General features: G+C 39.3%; 1 protein-coding gene across 2 annotated transcripts; it reads left to right on the top strand.

Moving 5' to 3' along the window:
• The first annotated feature begins 182 nt into the window (after positions 1–182).
• LOC5510560 (protein RRP5 homolog) lies at positions 183–23,009 on the top strand. Of its 2 annotated transcripts, none has more exons than XM_048729505.1 (45): positions 183–323; positions 775–886; positions 2,367–2,498; positions 2,851–3,015; positions 3,829–4,090; positions 4,396–4,496; positions 4,769–4,840; positions 5,540–5,665; positions 5,928–6,128; positions 6,470–6,537; positions 6,822–6,878; positions 7,197–7,257; positions 7,668–7,814; positions 7,986–8,191; positions 8,269–8,377; positions 8,501–8,551; positions 9,259–9,465; positions 9,728–9,898; positions 10,709–10,777; positions 10,880–11,039; positions 11,380–11,511; positions 11,741–11,985; positions 12,110–12,180; positions 12,249–12,332; positions 12,615–12,708; positions 13,458–13,540; positions 13,897–13,959; positions 14,062–14,167; positions 14,848–14,931; positions 15,094–15,196; positions 15,565–15,748; positions 17,183–17,242; positions 17,530–17,561; positions 17,742–17,847; positions 18,190–18,303; positions 18,459–18,661; positions 19,085–19,161; positions 19,257–19,301; positions 19,371–19,481; positions 19,560–19,628; positions 20,086–20,270; positions 21,013–21,181; positions 21,677–21,830; positions 21,958–22,123; positions 22,481–23,009. In XM_048729505.1, exons 1-45 carry the CDS (start codon positions 238–240, stop codon positions 22,644–22,646), a joined length of 5,469 nt encoding a protein of 1,822 aa, XP_048585462.1. In that variant the 5' UTR covers positions 183–237; the 3' UTR covers positions 22,647–23,009. The 2 variants fall into 2 exon arrangements, with proteins under 2 accessions (XP_048585462.1, XP_048585461.1); XM_048729504.1 differs by having other exon boundaries at positions 11,377–11,511.
• The last annotated feature ends 12 nt before the right edge of the window (positions 23,010–23,021 follow it).

The following is a 23,021-nucleotide window of genomic DNA, read 5'->3' as shown; positions in this document are numbered from 1 at the left end:
CAGCATATCCACCTTATGCTCACGCTTTGTGGATTAGAATACATAACTAAATAGATAATGAGGGCAAGTAATTTTAACCCTCGCGCGGAACAATCTCTCGAGAAGAAAGGATTTGGGCTTCCTGTAATTTTTTTTTTAATTGTAATTTTCCACAGGAAGCCCGCATTTAAAAGCGCCCAACAGTGCAACAACATTCTCGTTCCCAGAGCCCCTCTCAGTAGAGAGCGCTCATCCAAGATGGCGGCCAAACGCGCATCACCGGAGAAGATTGATTTCAGCGCAAAGAGACGCTCGACATCAGCGGGAAAATCAACTGAAGTTATGTAAGTTTATAATCTGTGTTCACATACTTATCTCATACAAGAAAAACGAGTGTAGTCATTGTTTGCGGGATATCTAAAGTAATTTCAGTCCGTAAACAAATCACATATCTCCCCACGTGGGGAGATAGGAAGATGTTGGATTTGTTGTTTAACTACATCTTTTGGCCAATGTTATAATAATTGTTGTTTTTTTATGTAATCTTTTTTCTATTATGATAAGTGTATGTATTAGTATTTTTTTTTTTTATACTTGGAGATTCTTGAGGTCAATTCAAGCAACGATTTGAGCTTGAAAACTCGGAGAAGTGGTTAATATTATAGATTACAAATTCGACGCCTCCCCTTTAACCTCGAAAATTTCTCTAGGCCTCCCTACAGTGTCCTCACAGTCCCCCCCTCCTTGGGATAATAAATGAGCTTTCCCTAAACTTCATGTGTTTCTTTTTAAAAGTTTGCCATCACATATTGATGAGATAGACTTTCCAAGAGGTGGGGCTAGTACACTAAGCCCTCTTGAAGTGAGGAGAATCAAGCAAGAAGCTGAGAAAGATTTACTCTTTGGTGTAAGTGCTATTTAATAGAAATTATGTTATACAAACATACATGCATACATAAGCATGCACACACATATGCACGCACGCAGGTACATATGTATGTATGTATTTGCCCAATAGCAGGAAAGCCATTTACATGCTTTAGCTTCTGAGCCCCTATCCGTTGTACCAGAGGCTCCGAGCTTGGCTGCAAGAACTATTTGAGCGAAGTGAAAGAGCCTCTGGTACAACGGATAGCCAGCCTCACTATGATGCTAGCAACGTCTGAGATTACTTGACAAAACGGTTTCACAGTCACAGAAGAATGACCTTTAAAAATGTTTGTATTTGATGTTAGTCCTACATGCCCGCACCTTATTACACTTTATTTTTGTGTCACTTTAATTCCGCGAATTTCGCGATTTTAAAAGATTCGCAAAAATAAAGTGACATGAAAATTAAGTGCTGCGAAAATTAGGGTGCGCAAAAATTAAGTGAGTACACAAGAAGCCTTTTGGGGAATATTGGCGGTTCAATAAGCTTTATGGAAACACCTTGTCCAGTTAGTCATCTAATGTACATATAGTACGGTAAGGGGTTGCCTTGGACTTGTAATTATAGATTTTTATGAAAATAAAATTAGCCCTCGCATCTTTTTGTTACAAATTGTTTCAGTTTTGGTGATTACAGCACATTTTAATTCCACTTGTTTTGCTTTTTACAGTATTATTATTCCAAAATCGCAAAAATATTTCCAAAATTGGAAAATTGTGAAAATAAAGTGTCCCGAAATATCACCATCTCAAAATCGTGAAATTTTGACATCGCGAAAATTAAGTGTAATAAGGTACATGTTTTGCACATATATGGCAATAACTTGTGAATACAGTGAACTCGTCAAAAACGGTAATTAATTTTTCTGAAACAAAGGCCAAAAAAAAGAAGTTTGTAGAGCGTTTATCGAGCTGAGAGTTTACTCTGATACAATAAAATCCTGTCTGTAATTTGCATAAACTGCGTTCAACAACTAGAGATAGCGAAGACGAAGTTTCACAGAAACAGCAGAGAGCCTTCATTTTCAGGCCCAGGAAACAACTAAAAGATTCTCCGCTCATCAATTCAATTCAATTCAGCTTAGCTGGAATGATTTTGTATAGGTTTCTCCAAGTAGAAACCAGTTTGATTGGAATGGGAAATAAATTCCAAATATGGAATACATACAACTACAATAGCAACTTTTATTGACCAATCAACGGCGTAATACAAATCTTGTATGAATAGCACCATAGTGAGGCACCAGAGGCTCTTTCACGTTTTCGCTGCGAAGCTTAGAGCCTTTGGTACCCAGGGTACCGAGCCCCATGTGAGGCTATACCCCACCCCCCCCACCCTCCCTGAACAAATTCCACACCCTTCCCCCCCAAAAAAAAATCTCAAGCCTTGAGATTTTCTGAGGATGACAGGTGTATATCTGTAATGCATAACATAGTTGTAGTAACCTTTTTTACAGACCACACCAGTACAGGAGATAAAAAAGAAAAAGAAGCGATCAAAGTCACTCCCTGCTGAGAGGAAAGATAACAACAGTGATGCTGATCTTGGAAAGACCTCAGGAAATCATGTGGCGAGTCTGTCTTTTAAGGTGCAGTAGCAATATTCAGTTATATGTGTTGCCTTCTGCATGTTGCACTAGAGTAACAAACTTCATGCATCTTGTTGCAGTAATATAATAGAGTTCAGTCCTAGAACATGAAATTGTTCGAGGCGAGCATCAAGTGAATTGTTCCCATTTTTGTGCAAATTTCTCAGAAGTGAAATGTATGCACTACATTCATTTCCTTGATTTTGAAAATAATATCCAGTCAAACTGGTTATAGTCTAATCAAAACATGTAAGGACATGCCGTATAAAAGGGATGTTCTTTGTCTAAGTCATCATTCCAGCAAGACTTATTTTCATCAGATCATAAAATAATGAACCACTTGTTGTTGTAGAAACTTTGTGAAGGCATGAAGCTACTTGGTGCTGTGAAAGAAGTGGGGGAGTTTGAACTCATTATCAGTCTACCCAATGGACTGAGTGGATTTGTTCACATCTTGGACATCAATGAAAAACTGATGTCTGCCCTTGCAAAATCCTCAACTGAGGAGCGAATAGAGGTGAGAATATAGCGCAGAGGTGAGAATATAGCGCAGAGGTGAGAATATAGCGCAGAGGTGAGAATATAGCGCAGAGGTGAGAATATAGCGCAGAGGTGAGAATATAGCGCAGAGGTGAGAATATAGCGCAGAGGTGAGAATATAGCGCAGAGGTGAGAATATAGCGCAGAGGTGAGAATATAGCGCAGAGGTGAGAATATAGCGCAGAGGTGAGAATATAGCGCAGAGGTGAGAATATAGCGCAGAGGTGAGAATATAGCGCAGAGGTGAGAATATAGTGCAGAGGTGAGAATAAAGTGCAGAGGTGAGAATAAAGTGCAGAGGTGAGAATATAGTAAGCAAGTTATACAAGCAAGTTACTGGGAGGCAGGGTCTGTAAAAATACTCAATGATCCAATTCTTTACATAATGAAGAAATGTAGCTAAATATTTTAATGATATATCTTTTATAAAGGGGTTTCTATTCCTATTTTCTAGAATATACTTTTGCGTGTCTTCTAATTGTTTTTTAAAGAAATATTTCAGTATTGCCCCACAGGCCTTCTAATCTAGATTTGACTGAATTTATGTTAGAAAAACATTAACAGTTACTTACTTGGGGCAATAACCAATCTGTAAAAAATGAAAGATTTGTGCAGGTACATTTTCTTGGTCCTTATGGGTCCCCCATTGGTAACTACTGTATACCCTGTCAACTCCGACATAGAAAGATGACAATATTTTTTAGTAGCCTTAAAGGGGCTTTGCCTTAGCACTGGTTAATTAGATGATATATATATATATATATATATATTTTTTTTTTATTTTTTTCAGGATAGCATTCCTTCATTGGGAGATCTCTTTACTGTCAATAGCCTTGTTGTGTGTGTTGTCAAGGAGCTGTTAGGCTCTAAACATGGTCATAGGAAGGTTAAGTTGTCCCTTAGACCAGAGGATGTGAATGCGGGGGTCACAACTATTGTTCCTGGCTTTGTCTTGCCTGGTTGTGTCTCCAGTGTTGAGGATCATGGATATGTGCTTTCGTTTGGAATTCCTGGAAAAACAGGTTTTCTGTCCAAGAAAAAGACAGGTCGAGGTGGGTTATATGACACATGGCGCTCTCTAATTTTTCCATCTGTAGTGTCTTACTACATAATGTACTGTATGCTTCCTAGCCAAAGTTTGCTTGTTCAAAAATTGTTGATTGGGTGCAGATATATATGGTATCCCCTATTTTATACAGTTAAATCTAGAGACGAAATTAGGTGCTACCAGAACATCTTGATCTGCTATAACTGTCACTATGTTAATCATGTTTTAGAATAGAAAATGTAAAAAAACTGTGGGGAATATGTCTGCAAGCTTATAGGATGCAACATGATTAAAGAATCTTTTTCACAGTACTGGTTGAAGGACAGTACCTGAATACTATTGTGGAGTCAGCAGATACTGGGCGTGTTATCAGAGTGTCTGTTGATCAAGACAAGATAAAGAGTGCCATGGTAAGAATTGAAGTAATCAAAGGGTGTTCTAGCAGTATAATTTTTAAAAAGCATCAACATTTAACCACCTCTTAATGACTTGCTCCTCTAGAACAGTACAGTTAAAGCCACAAATGTAGCTCATTTATGTTCTCTATACTTTTTCTCAGTCCTGATGGTATAATCAACAGATTGGTTTCATGTTTTCACTCTACAGTCCATTGGCAAGTTCTGGTCTTGAGACTTGTGTTTGAAAAAAGCTTATATATGGATTTCTTCCCTTTTATGTAAAGATCTCTTCAGATATGAAGGTCAGGTTTTCCAGTCTCTTGCCTGGTATGCTGGTCAACACCAGAGTCTCTCAGGTAGGGTATGCACTTATTCAACAAATCTCAAATATTTATGATATAGTATGATCTCAATATAAATAACAGATGTCATGAATTTACAAAAAAACAGACCGAAAAAAGATACCTCCCCCCCTCTATCAAAGTCAAACACAGCCCCAAGATTTCCAACAGTGCTTTGCGGTCCCCACTTTTAATCCCTCGTCGTTGTGCTGAAGCTAGCACAAGTTGATGGTTGCTTGTATTTTTCATAAAAAATACAGCTGTGAACATATTAGGAGAGTGTCTTAGGACATCATGAAGTCTATTGGGGCAAAATTGAGTGCTTTGCTTATGGATATTTGCAAGCAAAGGTGGACTCATGGTGATTTTTTTCTTGTTTGGCTGGATGCATATCTTCATGACCAATTATCCCTTAGACTGATGCCTGAGTATCTTCATCTTGTTGTGTTTATTTTGCATTTATGTATTTTTTGGGTTGTGGGTACCTCTCAAAGCTGGTACAGGCCGGTTGAGTGGTCAATGTGTTAAATTGACACCACAGATATGTACTTTCCATTACTCCAGTCAAAAATCTATAGAACATGAGAATGCACTAGACACCTTTAAAATCTATTACATATAGAAGCCTCCTGATATTACTCTATAACACCTCCAGTATGCAGACACCTGTCGTTGCTGAGAGTGTACTATTGCTCACTCAACTTGCCTTTCCAGTGTACAAGCAGTGGCGTGATTGTGTCGTTCCTGGAACTGTTTGAGGGGAGTGTTCACATCTTGCATCTCCCTGAAAATGGTGGAAGCGGGGAAAACTTAGAGAAATTGTACAAAAAGAAATCCAAGGTAGGGATGCATAAGAAGGCCTTGTCACAGTGGAAATTTGACAATGAATACCTACAATATATTCATTAAAGATGTTGAAATGAGCTCAATTTTATTTTACTTATAAGCCTAATAAACACAAAAATGGACCACATTTTACAGAATTGATTGTTTAAGTATGTGATTCTTCCCTTTTTTGAGGTAATAGACCTCACAATTTTGTACTTTATTTGAAAGATACATCTTTCTCATGTGCTAAACACAATGACCTTTCTCAAACTAGCATGTGGCACGCATTCTCTATGTCAACCCCAAGAACAAGGTGGTGAGCCTGAGCATGTTGGACTCCATCATTCAGTTTAAGTTGCCCTCATTTGAAAGCTGTTCCATTGGGGACATTTTTGATAATGTGACCATAACAAGAGGTGACCAGGGCCTTGGACTTCTTGCAAATGTTAAAGATGGCCTCAATGGCTTTGTGCATGTAAGTTTGGTACACATGTGATTCAGTTTAACATCAGTCAAACTAAAACTGGAAGCAGAATTAGTCATCGCACCTAAAGGTTGCTATGGATTTCTTTGACAACTTTGGAAATAACGGTGATTTTCAAAGCTCTTCCCTCCCCTTTTGGCCAGAAATCTTAAGAAATATTATATTTGGTATATTTTATATATTAGGTATATTTTATATAATTGGTGCCCCTCATTTGGGATGGTACAGTAAACTCCTCTCCTCTCACTCCCACTTCAGAAAGGTCTGCCCCTATACATATATGAAGTTCTTCTACTTATGTAATCATATGCTGATAATGTTTTTCTCCACAGTTTTCACAAGTGTCCGACAAGCAAATAGAAAAGTTGGGGAAAAAGTACAAAGCAGGGACCAGTCACAAGTAAGAACAATTGGACAGCTGATTCCTTGTTTATGGGTATTTTATTCTTCACTTCAAAGATTGTTTGTGACCTCTTCTGTTCTTGGTTATTGTGTTTTCTCAGTGTTCTTGTTGATTTTTTTTCTCAGTGTTCTTGTTGATTGTGTTTTCTCAGTGTTCTTGTTGATTGTGTTTTCTCAGTGTTCTTGTTGATTGTGTTTTCTCAGTGTTCTTGTTGATTGTGTTGTCTCATTGTTCTTTGTGGTTGTTTTCCCTCATTGTTCTTGGTGGTTGTTTTTCCTCAGGTGCAGAGTTTTAGGCATGAACACTATTGATGGCCTGCTTTCCTTAACAACAAAAAAGTAAGTTACACCTGCTTAGTGGTTTCCAAAAAAAAACATGTCATTTGTAGTCAAATGCAATTATTCAATACAGTACTTATACTTGGATGAGAATGCTTGATTGAAAAGTTTTAATTTGCATGCTTGATTCAGCCAATTAAATGGCTTGGCATTATTTTAAAATGGTTACCTGATTTGAATCATTTAAAGAGTTCTAGGAGCAAATAAGCTGCAAAGTTGATTATGTAAAAAAGACTAACAAAACCCCACTGGTTTCAGTTAATTTTCCTTTTTAATTGAAATTTCTGAAAGTGCTTCTTTCAATCTGTTGAATCATAGGAGCATCATTAATAAGCCATTTATGCGTTATGAAGACATCAAACCTGGATCAATAGTAGAAGTGAGTTATGACTTCTGGTCTAGATATACTATATAATATGTAATATTTAGAAAAGGCTGATACATAATAACAAAGAGTAATTTATAGCGGCGTAGCCAGGATTTTAAACAGGAGGGGGCCAAAAAAGGCCCCTTTCTCCTGTATTTTAGATAATGTCTCATACATTTACTGTATTTTTGGCTGCTAAATGGGGGGCCTTGGCTCCCTGGGCCACCCCCCTAGCTACGCCCCTGATACAGGCTATTTACACTTCAAATATTGATCCTGTGTAACCTATTATAGGAAATTGTCTGTATTGTATGTGTAAAATTTTGGGAGAGCTTATGCAAGCCATGGTATTTCACCAGGCTCTTGAATGGGTGACTGATTTACTCAGTCACTTGATGTTAGTGTCCCTTTACATATTACAGGGCACCATCATTACTCTTGAGAAGTTTGGGATGCTTGTCTCTGTGTCAGACCACATCAAGGGACTGGTGACCAACATGCATTTGGCAGACATCATCCTTAAACACCCTGAGAAGAAGCTGACAGAAGGAAAAGTGGTCAAGTGTAGGGTAAGGGTTGACTCATTCTAGATGAGGGGTACTTTGAATGAGGTGTTTATAATGCTGCTATCCAGGGGTGTACACAGGCAGTGCAGGGTCCGGAGGCATCCCGTCCACCCAATGACCTTGATTTCCAAAGCTTGTCATAGTAAAAGACTGATAAATCCCTTCACCCTTCAGGTACTGACAGTTGATCCAGGACAACGGCGACTCCATCTGACTCACAAGAAGACAATGGTGTCTTCAATTCTTCAAGTGATAACCCAGTACTCTGACGCCAAGCCTGGAACAACATCTCATGGATTCATCACATCTGTGAGAGAGTATGGTTGTCTAGTCACATTTTACAATAATGTTAAAGGACTTGTGCCAAAGGATCAGTTAGGGTAAGTTCTTAGTGGTCCTGGCTTTTTTTCGATGGTGTAAAATTGATGCCATATTGATTATTTTCTTGGTTTTGCAGTATTCAAGAGTCTGAAGATCCACGCGGTGTGTTTTACTTGGGCCAAGTTCTGACCTGTCATGTAATCTCCTGTAATCCAGATCAACAGAAACTCAAACTAAGTCTAAAGGTACAGTATTAAGTGTTAATACACACATATATATTATTTTGTTCCCGGCAAACCCCTATGCCAATTTTAAATGTAAGCTGATGGGTGTCTCACACTAAGATAGTACTGTGTGTTGCATTTCAGGCTAACTCAGCTAACAAGTCCTCAACACAAGTTTCCTTGCAGACTGCATCGGTAAGTATTTCATTCAGAATATCCCAGAAGTACTGGAAGTAGGGTAATGAATTAAAAAAACCAAAACAGGTAGTCATGAAGAAGTCTGAAAATCAAGAACTAATAAAATATAAAAACTACAAAAAATATAGCCTGCTTCTTGAGATCTTGTAAGAAAAAATCAGAGAAAACTTCTGAAGTGGGTGAGTGAGTCAAGAGCCAGCTCGAAAAGAAAAGAAAATTGGAAAAAACGAAAAAAATTGCTGGTAAATGCTGGTCTACATTTTTGTGTAACATTGTCAATGATTGCACACCATCTAGCAAATATTTATCTCTAACAAATTCCATCTAGCGCATCGGAGTGAACAACAAAGGTCTGTATGTTATTGTCATCGCCATCATATTTTTAGCCTGGGGCAAGCGCACAGAAAGCCTATCATGGTCCTTCAAAAATAATGGATTGTTGGGTCGGGTCACCCATATCCAGTTTCTTCTTTGATTTTTGTGATTTTTTAACTTCACAAGTTCCCTTAGAAGGTTTTAACAAATAGGAAGGGTTGGCAGAGTCGATTGCATGTTATTTCCGTGTAGAAGTCTTTGTGGACTTCAAGCAAATGCTTTCTCACACTTGGTGTTTTGCTTGGATGACAAAATGGCAGATGACTGAGACTTTCATATTTTTGCACACCCATAGCATGATGACCCAAAAAATAACTTTATTTGTCTAGCTTGTAGATATAGATGTTGTAAGCTGCAGCAAGGATGGATTGGATGTGTTACTACAACCAAATGGATGCCCCGCCTTGCTACCTGTCTATCATCTTTCCGACCATCCATCACATTGGGAAGATTTGCTATCTATCTATACCCCAAAGGGCAAGCCTATAACCATTAGAAATGCATTGTACTATGGCATTGGAAAGAATGGGACTCATGTATCCTTATTTAAACATATGGCCCCTTGGCTCTGCAAACTTAGTTCTTGCAAGTATTTACTCTTACAATCTTACAATTAGCTAGAAAGTGATTAGCAGTTGCCCATGAAGTAGGGCCACAATGTTATTTTATGTATTTGGCACTTAAGATCATTAAATATACATTATTCCATCCTACGTTAACTAATGTGAAGCAGCCCTTAAGAAACGGCCATTCATATTGGTGATGTGGGGAATGTTCATCTTCCTTGACTGTTCTAAGATTGTTTCTCTTAAGACGTCTTTGAAAAATGCTGCTGAAAGTAAGACAATGGTGACAAACTTCAGTGACATCAAGCCTGGTATAGTCCTTCCTGGTTTTGTCAAACTTTTAATGGGCTATGGCGTCTTTGTTGAATTTGCTCCTGGCATACTTGGCTTGGCTCCCAATTCTGTAAGTAAACCCTTTTTTATGAGCCTTTAAAAGACTTATTTTAATAATAATGTAATTAAAATTACCCAATAGTAGTTTTGCCAATCAGGTGAGTGGATCTGGTCACAAGTAAAGACTTTAATATTACAGAATTTCACCACATTCTAAAAGCATGGGAATTCTCATTCATTAGTGTGATTTGAATTAAATATTACAGTATCTCTCCTTGTTGGTAGTTCTATAAGAATACTAATGAAGATAAGCCTTTGATAATAAAAAATTACCAAACACAAGCAAACAGAAAAAAAGATTTGTTCGTACTAGAAGCCAAATTTGAACTACACAAAATGAATATTGCAAGACTTGCTTGCTATACGAAGATATTTCACATGCCTAATCCATTAAATAGGGTGCAGCAGAGATGAGACCAGAAATAAACTTAATTTAAAAAAAAGGTTATTGGTTTTACAAGCAATGAACAATGATTATAGAAAATACCTGGGAATACCTGGGAGAAATGACAAAAATCCATTAATGTATCATTCTGCAAGTAGTGAAAAGATTCCCAAGCCAAATGAATTTGTGGTACATTTTGGACACAGCACGGGAACTGATGAAAGCCAATACATAATTTATATTGGCTTTATAATTTATGAGCTTAATAAGGCATTAAACTGAGAAAATAATGTATTTTAAGGCTATACAATAGATTGTAGTGGTTTAATTTCTTGAAAGGGCAAGTAATTTTGTTAGGACAAATTTGGTTATTGCTCATCATAGATGAACAATGTATTCTATTCTATGTGGCTGATCGATATGTGTGTGTTTTAGTTCATTGCCAATCACTTTGTATCGGATGCTGCTTCTCATTTCAAGATTGGACAAACATTAGTTGCACAGGTAATAAGAAGAGATTATGTTCTGATCATTCATTTGTTGTTCTGTAAGTAATTGGTCTAGGTGTTTCTGCTCTACTGTTTATCTGAGAATGACATATTTCAGGTTAACGAGGTGGATGCTGAGAGGCAACGGTTTCTTGTGAGTCTGAAGCAGTCTGACTTGAATCCCGGTTCAGATTGGACCTCTGCCACTGCTGGTGCATTGCTTGAGGAAATCCTCTCCGAGAGGAAACACATCTTGGATGAACTAGCCAGCAAGACAGGTCAGCACTTAGCAAACATCTCTCCATAAAGTGGCTTTGGATGGAAAATTTCTATAATTTCTATTTGTTTGTACTGTATGTGATTTTGTCGTCTGATTTTTTACTGTTTGTTTGTAATATATGGTTTTCTTTCATCAGAAAATATTTTGACCAGAATTTGGCCTAAAATATAATATCAGGACATCAGGAAGTGTCTGTCATATATAGATACTGTATCTGCTCCATTAAGCCTCTCTTCATATCGTTTGACTTAAGAATTTGAAATCTAATATTTGGAAAGTATAAATTACATGTGTTTTTAATGTACTAATTTGAAGCCCCAAACTTTGGTTAACAGAAGATGTGAAAAATTTGTTGTCCTTGCCTGTTGGAAGCTGTATTGAAGGAAAAGTAAGCAAGGTCAAGAAAAATGGGATCTCTCTTACTCTCCCTGATGGGCTCAAGGGTTTCGTCTTTCATCAGCTTGCTCAAGGTACATATATAACTAAACCTCATAAACTTACAATGGGATATTCAAGCTTTTTGTCCACAAAAACGCTGACTACAAATATTGTAAGCTTACCATCAAAAAATGTGGTCACTACTTTGCAAGCCTGTGAAACTCTTGACAAGCCAATTCATGGGTCTCCCTATTGTCTTTAAAAGGAGATCTTCTCAATCAAGTGTTTCTCAGTTTTAAAGGCCTTGATCTTGTTTTGTAGGTGTCAGCTGCCTAGAGGGCGAGGTTGTCCAGGGATGTGTTCTGGATCTTGATGTCAAGAAAAGTGTCGTTGAACTGACCCTATTGCCAGATGTTGTCAAAGGAAGACAAAACCAGAAGAACAAACCCAAGCAGATGAAGCCTGGCCAACCTGTGGATTTCATTGTACAGTTGATTAAAGCAGAATACATGGTTGTCGTTCTGCCATGTGCTGCTTTCAAGATTGGATATGCACCAGCAAAAATGGTAATATGTCGCGATAATACTGAGTGGCATCAAGGTCACAGAATAATTGATTTCCCAGTTTACAACAAAATTCTAATGTGATCTATGCTAATCTTTTCAAACTATGCCTTTTTCTTCATTTCAGCATCTGAACGATATTCGTGATGTTGCAAAGCGGTTTAATGTTGGCCAGAAGTACCGTGGCTCTATTCTGGAGTAAGCTAAACTTGAAAATCAGAGCTCAATGCACTCTTCTTTCCTTGATTCCATTTTATTTTTCTTAGGAGTTCCAGTCATTGTATAGTCGTTTCTGAATGCCAGAATTCTTCCAAAGAAAATCTAAAGCCTGGGACTGTAACATCTGTTGAGTAAGTGTAAGCTTAATTATGCTTAGAGGCCAGTGTGCGGGTTTTTTTTTTGTTATAGAGTCTGTTGAGTTTTAGAAGTAGAATACCAAATGGAATGCTGTCAGAATCCTGATCAAGCCTGTGCAGGTCCAGAATTGTTGTTCTGCTTGTGAAAACCTTGTTACATGAGCTGCTAATGAAAACTATTTATCTTTTTGCTGGCCATTGTTTGAGAGGATGAAAGTTTTGACAAAGAAATTTAGTGTTTAGCGAGCTAATATGCATATCTACCATGATGCTTAGGGTGCGAAGTATCAAGCCATTGCAAATGAACGTCCAGCTGGGCCAGATCCATGGGAGGGTACATGTGAGCAATGCTGCCGATGACCTTATTCAGGTAAGTGTAACCGAGGCACTAGTGGCAAGGTCTGACTTGACTAGACAGAGCTACAGAGCTAATAACATGTCACCGCGTAGCATATCTGGCCCAGGAAGTTCTACTGTACTGTGTAGTATGTCAGGCCCAGGAACTTCTACTGTACTGTGTAGTATGTCGGGCCCAGGAACTTCTACTGTACTGTGTAGTATATCGGGCCCAGGAACTTCTACTGTACTGCGTAGTATGTCGGGCCCAGAAAGTTCTACTGTACTGCGTAGCATATCTGGCCCAGGAAGTTATACTGTACTGCGTAGCATATCTGGCCCAGGAAGTTCTACTGTACTGCGTAGCATATCTGGCCCAGGAACTTCTACTGTACTGCGTAGTATTTCGGGCCCAGGAAGTTCTGCTGTACTGCATAGCATATTTGGCCCACGAAGTTATACTGTACTGCGTAGTATGTCGGGCCCAGAAAGTTCTACTGTACTGCGTAGCATATCTGGCCCAGGAAGTTCTACTGTACTGCGTGGTATGTCGGGCCCAGGAAGTTCTATTGTACTGCATACATAGCATATTTGGCCCAGGAAGTTCTGCTGTACTGCGTAGTATGTCTGGTCTAGTAAGTTCTACTGTACCGCAAAGTATGTCTGGCCCAGAAATTTCTGCTGTTGCCATACTGCTGCGAGGTCAAGCAATTTAAGCTGCACTACCTTTCTAGATTTAAGCCTATATTTGGTTCATAGCAAGGTGTTTTTTTGTTGTTGTAGGGCGAATCTCCATTTAAGCCATTCCAGATGGGTCAGAAGATCCAAGCTAAGATTCTTGGTTTCAGGGACACTAAGACACACAAGTAAGTGTTGTTACACTGTAAGTGTAGCTTATACAATAGGATTACTTGATTCAGTTGTAGAGACTGCTGTCAACATTGAAAGTTTCGCGCTCCTATCACTGAATATGTATTGCACACAAAAATTGTGAGAGGTGATAAGGAAGTTTAAGAAGAATTTTGTTGACAGTAATTTTCGTCAGGAGTTTTTCTCTTTTTTGTAGCACAAATATCCTAGTGTTCTGGTTAAAAATATAATTTTCTGGTTAAAATAAGGACTAGTTTTTTTTAAGTCTGAAGGCTATTGTAAGATTATGTGATTTTTATATTATAATTTTTTAAAGCTATTGAGCATAGCTCTTATACCTTTTTCTTTGCAGTTTCTTGCCTCTGACTCATAGGAACTTTACCAGAGCAGTTGCAGAGCTTTCATTAAAACCAAGGTAAGAGCAATTTTATCTTACTTTTCATCAATTCAAAGACAATGAGTGATATTACTTCCTCAGTTTGTCGACAAGATGGTTGAGTGATATTTATTTCCATAGTATGGTCAGCAAAACGTCAGCTTCAGAGGTTGTTGGTGCTGTCTATGATGAGAAAAAACTAGAGGATTTCAAGATTGGTGACGAGGTCCAGGCTTTTGTCAAGTCTGTGAGTGAATATTTGTTTGTCTTTTTCATCTTTCAAGATAAGGAGGATTCTTGGGGCAGTGGGAAGGGAAGAATTCTTTATGTAATTAGCCATTGTTTTATACTTCAAAGTTCTACTTGCAAAAGCATGCATGCACAGTAGGCAGATGAGTTTTCGGTCAGCTTTTGATCCCTCTCTTTGAAACTGGGCCAAAGAAACCCTGTGGTCTTGCCATGCCTATATGTGTTGCTTATTCTCTCAGTGACACTTTATTGCAACTTAAACCTTAAGCCAACTTTAGCCTGCTTGTAGGCAATGGATAAAGAAAAACTTGACCTATCAGCCACCATCTTGAGGTCATGTGCAAAAAGTAAGGGGATATCCAACTTGACCATTGGAGAATGAACCACGGGCGGACAATTCATCGATGGGTGGCTTTTTCACCATCTATAAAACACCTTCCTCTGATGTTAGCAGTTAAGGGCATGGTGCTGCAATTACACTTTGAAGATTACATCAATTGACTGGAAAAATGTAAATTTAAAATGTACAAAATTTTAACAAGTATATTTCACCACTAAGGGGAGGGGGGCTTTTATGTACTATGGAACATTGGGTAGCCCATTGTTGAGAGGGTCGTTTTCGTTCAATGGTGATTTCATTTCACTGGTGATAATAAGATGTGATTATGTGTTTTGCAGACTTCAGATAACTGCATTTGGATGGCCATCAATACATTGGTCAGCGGACGTGTGGAGTTGTTACATGCGTCAAATGATGTCAAGGTATTTGCTTAAATACTTTCTTGATCTTCTCAATTGTGGGTGTTTTCTTTTAAAAATAAAGGATGTAATCCCTCGGAACGTTGTACAAACACTGTATTCCAGTTTCCAATTTAGGGTGCTACCAGACGTATGTACGTATTGAGATGGGTGTATGCTTTGCAGGTACTTCGTCATCTAAGCTCTGCATTCAAGCCTGGAAATGGTCACACTTGTACAGTACTAGATGTAGACAAGGACCATGAAGTACTAAACCTCTCACTCACAGGTAAGCACTTACATGAAGTACTAAACCTCTCACTCACAGGTAAGCTCATTAGTCCCAGGTCTGGACTAATCGCCCCCTTGCTCTGCGGGGAAGTTCGGTCACTGAATTCCCTTGATGCATGGTTATAATTGAGGTGCATGGTATAACTTATAATTTAGAGTCTACACATTTAGTGTCTAAGTAAGAAGACTAAAATAAGTACAGCTAATTGCTTATTTTTTCGGCAACATTTTGACAACGCATTCTTTTAAGGGTAATGTGGCCTCATTCTTAAACTATCATAATACACTTGTAATACCTTTGTTAGATTTAGAATTGATTTACCCATTATTCATGAGGCGATAAATTCGCTTGTTTTGTGATTTTAGTGAAGCCCGACTCTCAGCTATCACGTGACCAAGTTGTGCCAGGCCGTGTGACGCGTGTAATGCCTACTTCCGGTCTGTTTATCCAGCTTCCGTTGCACAAGAGCGGACTGGTGGCCCTTACAGACATCGCCGATCACTTCACTGAGAACCCTACAGATGGCTACAAAGTCAAGCAGATCGTACGGTAAGTAAATGTTTTTGTACTCACTGAGAACCCTACGGATGGCTACAAAGTCAAGCAGATCGTACGGTAAGTAAATATTTTTGTACTCACTGAGAACCCTACAGATGGCTACAAAGTCAAGCAGATCGTACGGTAAGTAAATGTTTTTGTACTCACTGAGAACCCTACAGATGGCTACAAAGTCAAGCAGATCGTACGGTAAGTAAATGTTTTTGTACTCACTGAGAACCCTACAGATGGCTACAAAGTCAAGCAGATCGTACGGTAAGTAAATGTTTTTGTACTCACTGAGAACCCTACAGATGGCTACAAAGTCAAGCAGATCGTAAGCAAATGTTTCTGTACTCACTGAAAACTCTACAGATAGCTACAAAGTCAAACATATCGTACGGTAGTAAATGTTTCTCTACTCACTGAGAACCCTACAGATGGCTACAAAGTCAAGCAGATCGTACGGTAAGTAAATATTTTTGTACTCACTGAGAACCCTACAGATGGCTACAAAGTCAAGCAGATCGTACGGTAAGTAAATGTTTCTGTACTCACTGAGAACCCTACAGATGGCTACAAAGTCAAGCAGATCGTACGGTAAGTAAATGTTTTTGTACTCACTGAGAACCCTACAGATGGCTACAAAGTCAAGCAGATCGTACGGTAAGTAAATGTTTTTGTACTCACTGAGAACCCTACAGATGGCTACAAAGTCAAGCAGATCGTACGGTAAGTAAATGTTTTTGTACTCACTGAGAACCCTACAGATGGCTACAAAGTCAAGCAGATCGTACGGTAAGTACATGTTTTTGTACTCACTGAGAACCCTACAGATGGCTACAAAGTCAAGCAGATCGTACGGTAAGTAAATGTTTCTGTACTCACTGAGAACCCTACAGATGGCTACAAAGTCAAACAGATCGTACGGTAAGTAAATATTTTTGTACTCACGGAGAAACCCACAGATGGCTTCAAAGTCAAACAGATCGTAAAGTAAGCAAATGTTTCTGTACTCACTGAAACCTCTACGGATGGCTACAAGTCAAACAGATCGTACAGTAAGCAAATGTTTCTGTATTCACTGAAAACTCTACAGATAGTTACAAAGTCAAACATATCGTACGGTAGTAAATGTTTTTGTACTCACGGAGAAGCGTACAGATTGATAAGAAGTCGTCAGTAAATCAATTTGTATGTTGCTTTACTTACGAAAAGAGGTTCGCAAAAAGGTAGGATAACACTAAAAGGCTTGTAGGCGGATTGACAGACAGACTTACATACAGCAAACAGAAAGACGGACAACAAAGTTGTGAGATGCATGGAAAGACATACAAGCAAACAATTAGACTAACTAACTGGTCCGTCGGTAGAAATGGAAAATTAACCAGACACACTTAAGTCAGCCTCAATAAACTGTACTGATAATTTGTAACTTTTCTCAAGGTGCTGTATACTATCCAAGAAAGACAACGGCCACTACGATTTATCCCTTAGACCTTCAAGGTAACAAATGGATTGATCATGTGATATAAGGATTTCAGATAACTGCCACTGGACCGACGCGATATTTTTACTGTGTATATAAAAGTCAAAATTACCAGGTGCTCTCATCTAATGGTAGATGTTTAGATAAACTGTGGCCCATCTTCATTTGCAAATACAAGCTTTACATAAAGACAATTTTGGATGTGGATGTGTGATGTTGCTTTTTTTTCGTGTGTGGATTGTTAATACTAGATTAATAGATCATGTTTTGCATCAATATTGAAATAATTTGCTTCTGATATCAGGACGACAGAGGCCACAACGCAAGAGGAAAAAGGTATGCTTGATAGAAACAAGCTATCCTTACCAGGCCTTTTCAGCTATTGGAAAACCTAGCATAGCGTTTCATCCCCAACCGGTTGTTTAAAGCACAGCTGTATTTAACAACCCACAAAGAAATTACTCTTGAAGGAACACACCAAGCTCTTCCAGAACTAATAACAGTCTGTAATTCCAGATAAAAGCCGTACAGATCGTGAGATAGGGTCCCTGGCAGCACTTGATGTGGGCGATATCGTGCGTGGGTATGTGAGCTGCGCCACAAACATTGGGGTGTTTGTCAGGTAAGCCATCTGGAGTGTAAACAGGTCAAGTTACGATCATCATTATTAGTTGGACGGCATAAAGCACTGCCTGAAATTCACAAAAATCGATGAAATCTTGTCAAGACGAAGAGGTATAGGGCAATAAGATTGCATTCAAAAGATGTCGCTTGTGCATCTAGAGACAGAGTATGGCTGCCATAAAAACCGCACGGTCTTCCAGGTCTTCTCTTCTATACATTTGTTCATTAACACAAAAATAATATAAAAACCAGCATTTTATTGCCTTTTTGCCAACATCACCACTTTTATATAATAAATGCATTAGTACTTCACTTATTGTTTGTATTTACCATGTTACAGTCTTGGGCGAAACATAAAGGCTCGCGTCCAGATAAAAAACCTGTCACACTTCTATGTCAAAGAGTGGAAGCCTCTCTTTCCAGTGGGCAAGCTAGTGACGGGAAAGGTGCTAAGGTAGGTGTGTGTGCTGGGGGGGGGGGGGGGGGGTCAAGCTAGTGATGGGTTAGATAATAAGGTAGCTGGAGGGCAAGATGGTGACAGGCAAGGTGATAAGTTAAACCTGGATTTTTAATTCTCGGACCATTTCAACACTCCCCTTTTTTCACCAGCATCAACCCCACTAACGGACAGATCGAGTTGTCCCTAAAGGGTAGGGACGTGGGGGGTCCTGACCCTGCCCCTAATCCCAAGCAAACCGAGGAGACGGGGAAAAAGAGGAAAAAGGCGACCAAGGTGAAGACTGTTGATGCTGGCGAGGCTGAGCCAGAAAGTGACGAGGATGTGGAGGCGATAGTCAAACGCCTCAGAGCAGGTCAGTGTTTGTTCCTCCTCTCATGACATTGGTGTGATGTAGTCAGAAGATTTAAAGCAATTCAGTGTTTAATAACCCTTCCCTTTACCATTTTTAATTGTAGTCAGATATTTGTTTCTCTGTTGCCTTTGCCTATCTCTTATACCCTTTACCCCTATTATACTGATCAGATAACATGTTTTCTTACTGATGTATTTCTTTGTTGCCTTTGCCTAATGGGTTATCTCTTATACCTTTCTCCCCCTATTATACTGATCAGATAACATGTTTTCTTACTGATGTATTTCTTTGTTGCCTTTGCCTAATGGGTTATCTCTTATACCCTTTACCCCTATTATACTGATCAGATAACATGTTTTCTTACTGATGTGTTTCTCTGTTACCTTTACCTGTTTGTTTATCTTTACCTAATCACCACTCTAGATGAATCTGATGACGAGCAGGGCCCTCACGAGAGTGAAGAGAGCGAGGAATGCAATTCATCGGAACCAGAGGATGGGGTACGCTACAGACGATAGACTTGCTTTATTCACATTAGCGTTAAGTTAAACTTGACTAGCACATTTGACTTACGTCTCCTGGATTCTTCCTCTAGGACGAGAGCACTGCGTCGCAAATCAAGAAAATAAAAAGGATCCAGGTACAGTGGCGGTATTCACTCTAGATCAGTCAGATTATTCATGAGGTGACGTCATCATGTTGATCCTAGGTGTCAGCTGGATTCAATTGGAGCGGTGATACGGAGGAGGACTTGGGCGAAGCAAATGTAGATAACAGCAGTGATGAGAAGAACGACAGTGAGAACGAGTCTATCGAACAGGTTTGTACTAGTTTGTATACCTGCTTAAACAGTGTGCAAAAAGTGGTGTGGTTGTCATCTTTCATGTTTTTTCCTTAGGTTTCAAGAAAGAAAACTAAAAGGCAGAAAAGAGCTGCCAAGAAGGCTGAGGAGGACTTTCTTTACAGGGTAAGTTTGTTCTTGTCGAAGTTGTGCTCATTGATTTCGCTGCTATTGAGAGTGTTATTGTTGTTGTTTTTGCTGCTACTGGTATTGTTATTGCTGTTGTCGACGATGTTATTATTTATGTCGTTGTTGTGTGCCTTACTTGGGATAGGGTGGGACACCTTAATTGCTTAATTGTCGGTCAAAATGACGACTAAATGGAAATGTGTAGTCCTTTTAAATGACTGACCTCTCATTTCACTTTGAACATTAAACAACAGTCATTCATATTAAAGGTGCCTACCCCCCCTCCCCCACCAAAAAAAAATCGATTAGATCTATGGTATATTGAACAAGTCATTGCAGGACACAAATTGAAAATTGCATTTTTACTTTGGCTTTCAATTGTTTTTCTTAGTTTTCCTCTTAATAACTGATCAATTTAAATGTTATTTTTTATTTCTAATTTCTCACCCTTTAGACGGAGCAGGCTCTCCTTGACACCGACCACACCCCCGAGTGCGCAGAAGACTTCGACCGCCTGGTCTTATCCTCCCCGAACAACTCGGTCACGTGGTTGCAGTACATGGCCTTCCACCTACATACCACTGAGATCGACAAGGCACGCGCTGTGGCCGAGAGGGCACTGAGGACTATTTCCTTCAGGTACCTTCTTACGTGGAATCTTTGCGTCATTTTAATTTTGAACCTCGCAAAATATCGCGAGATCGAGGTGACGTTACGTTAAAGAATAATGTCGTAGTAGGGCGACGCGGAAATTTCGAGATTCGGAGGTCGGAATAATCGATGTCCTCTTCAAACAGCTGTTTGGTTGTGTGGTGAAACTTATTACTTTGGAAAGAGTTCTATGAATTCGCCAAAACTTGGTTAAATTTTACAAACAAATTGCAAACATTTGAAAACGTGCGATTTAATCAGTTTAGTTTGACAGAAACGCGAAACTTTCCCTCTCGAAATTTAATGTAATGAGATGTGCTATCCGACAGGAGCAAAAAATGACAGTTCAAATTGTAAGGCCGTGTTAGCTTTTATTTGCTTGATAAAAAAAAAAAAGCTTTATTATTTTTTGGTAGATAATCCATTTTTGAGATATTGCAAATTGTAAGACTCTTGATTTGTCTGAAATTGCCCAATTTGGGCGAAATCGCTACTTTTTTCATGGTCTATGGCAACTTTGCTCAATCATATCTCAAGAACCGATCATCTACCAAAAAATACTAAAGCTTTTTGATTATATTATGCAAGGCACCTCTAGGAAAAATATAAAAAAAATGTAAGCTAACATAACTTTACAATGTTATTTTTGCCATTTTTGCTCCTGTCGTGCTATCCCCTTAAGTGTATGTTTTGCTGGACAAATGGTACCAACAGTTTGTTTGCTTTTCAGGGAGGAGCGGGAAAAGCTGAACATCTGGGTCGCACTCATGAACCTGGAAAACCTTTATGGCACACAAGAGTCCCTTATTAAGGTGTTCGAGCGGGCCCTACAGCATAATGAACCCAAGAAAGTGTTCTTCCATTTAATTACCATCTACACACAGTCGGAAAAAACTGAGGTAAGTCACGGGATCAGATAACACTGAATAAGTCACGAAATACGTCATATGGTAAAGGTCGAGTGACCAGATGATGTGATATGACATGAGTCTCTTGGTATTGTGATTTGGGTCACGTGATCAGACATGACCGATTTGAGACACGTGATTAGACGTTAGGGAGTGTTCATTAATTAATTTCAGAGTCCCCTTTCATTGTTAACATTTTTGTCGGAGCCCCCCCCCCTTTGGTGGTTAAATATATATATATATATATATATATATATATATATATATATATATATATATATATATATATATATATATATATATATATATATATGTATCTTCCTCCGTTAGCGTTGTAAGCCACGTGGCCTACATATGTAACCTGATCGAATCTATCAGAGCTTGAGTCTGTGGGTTTGTGCTCCGGTTCTGTTGAACATTTGTGGTGTGTTCTGTATTGTTTGGCCCTGTTATGAGCTAATTGTGATCCAAATTGTCTCGTTATAGCTAGCAGAGAAGCTTTTCCACACTATGACCAAACGTTTCAGCCAGAGCAAGACAGTTTGGATCGAATTTGGGCGGTTTTTCATGAAGACAGGCAAACCGGACTCGGCCAGGAAATTGCTACAGAGAGGGTTGAAGAGTCTGCCCACCAGGAAACGTAAGTTATCCGAGGTCAACAATAAGTTATGAGAAAAGCATACGAACGTAAGTTATCCTTAGGTTAACAATGCGTTATGGGAAGAGCGTACCCCTTTAAGCCACCTAACACCTCGTATCTTTCTCAGATGTGGAGACGATTGTACAGTTTGCTTTGATGGAGTTCAAGAATGGCGACCCTCAGCGCGGTCAGACGGTGCTTGAAAGCGTCCTTAGTAACTACCCCAAGCGCACGGACATTTGGTCTGTGTACATCGACATGATGAGCAAACAGGGACATCCGGATACCGTCAGGTTTGTCACATCGCCTATGGTGTCCCGAGAACCTCCCGTGTACATCCCGAAATCCCGATAGTGCCCCGAGAACCTCTCGTGTACATCTTAAAACCCGACAGTGCCCCGAGAACCTCTCGTGTACATCCCGAAATCCCGATAGTGCCCCGAGAACCTCTCGTGTACATCCCGAAATCCCGATAGTGCCCCGAGAACCTCTCGTGTACATCCTAAAAACCCGATAGTGCCCCGACAACCTCCCATGCACATCCCGAAAACCCGACAGCGCCCGGCCCGTTCTCGACGAAGTCTTTGTTACAGAAAGTATTTGGCAAAAAGACTAGCACTTGATATACTGACCCCAGTTTTCACTTGCAGGCAAATCTTCGAGCGTGTGATCCACATGAACCTATCCTCCAGGAAAATGAAGTTTCTATTCAAGAAGTACCTTGACTTCGAGCGCGAGCATGGCGACGAGATGAGCGTGGAGGCGGTCAAAACCAAAGCTATGGAATACGTAGAATCCAAGGTGGCCTTGGCATGAATACTTGCCAGGAAATAATACAAGAAAAATAATGAAGAGTTACTCGGCCTTCGAGCTTGAAAACGGCGACCAAATAAACATGGAGTCTACGTGGCTTTGACGGAGCCATAAAAACGACGTAGGGAGAGTTATCCGGCTTGTAACATTGCATTACATTAGGTGATTGACATGAGCCTCTAGTAAATAATACATACGTATCAACAACTGAGGAACAAGAGTTCTAGAACACGAAGAACAATTCAGGGAGTCTATTTTTTAAGATTGTAAAAGATGATTAAGATATTTCGAACGTGGGCATTTATAAGAAATAAGCCGGGACTTTCTTAGAGCTACGGTGATGGAATAATAGACCATTCTAACGTGTGTAATGTATTG

This window comes from Nematostella vectensis, chromosome 6 (assembly GCF_932526225.1).
Source record: "Nematostella vectensis chromosome 6, jaNemVect1.1, whole genome shotgun sequence".
Lineage (NCBI taxonomy): Eukaryota > Metazoa > Cnidaria > Anthozoa > Actiniaria > Edwardsiidae > Nematostella > Nematostella vectensis.
Note: the sequence above shows the minus strand (reverse complement) of the source record. Positions and strands in the feature narration are given on the sequence as shown.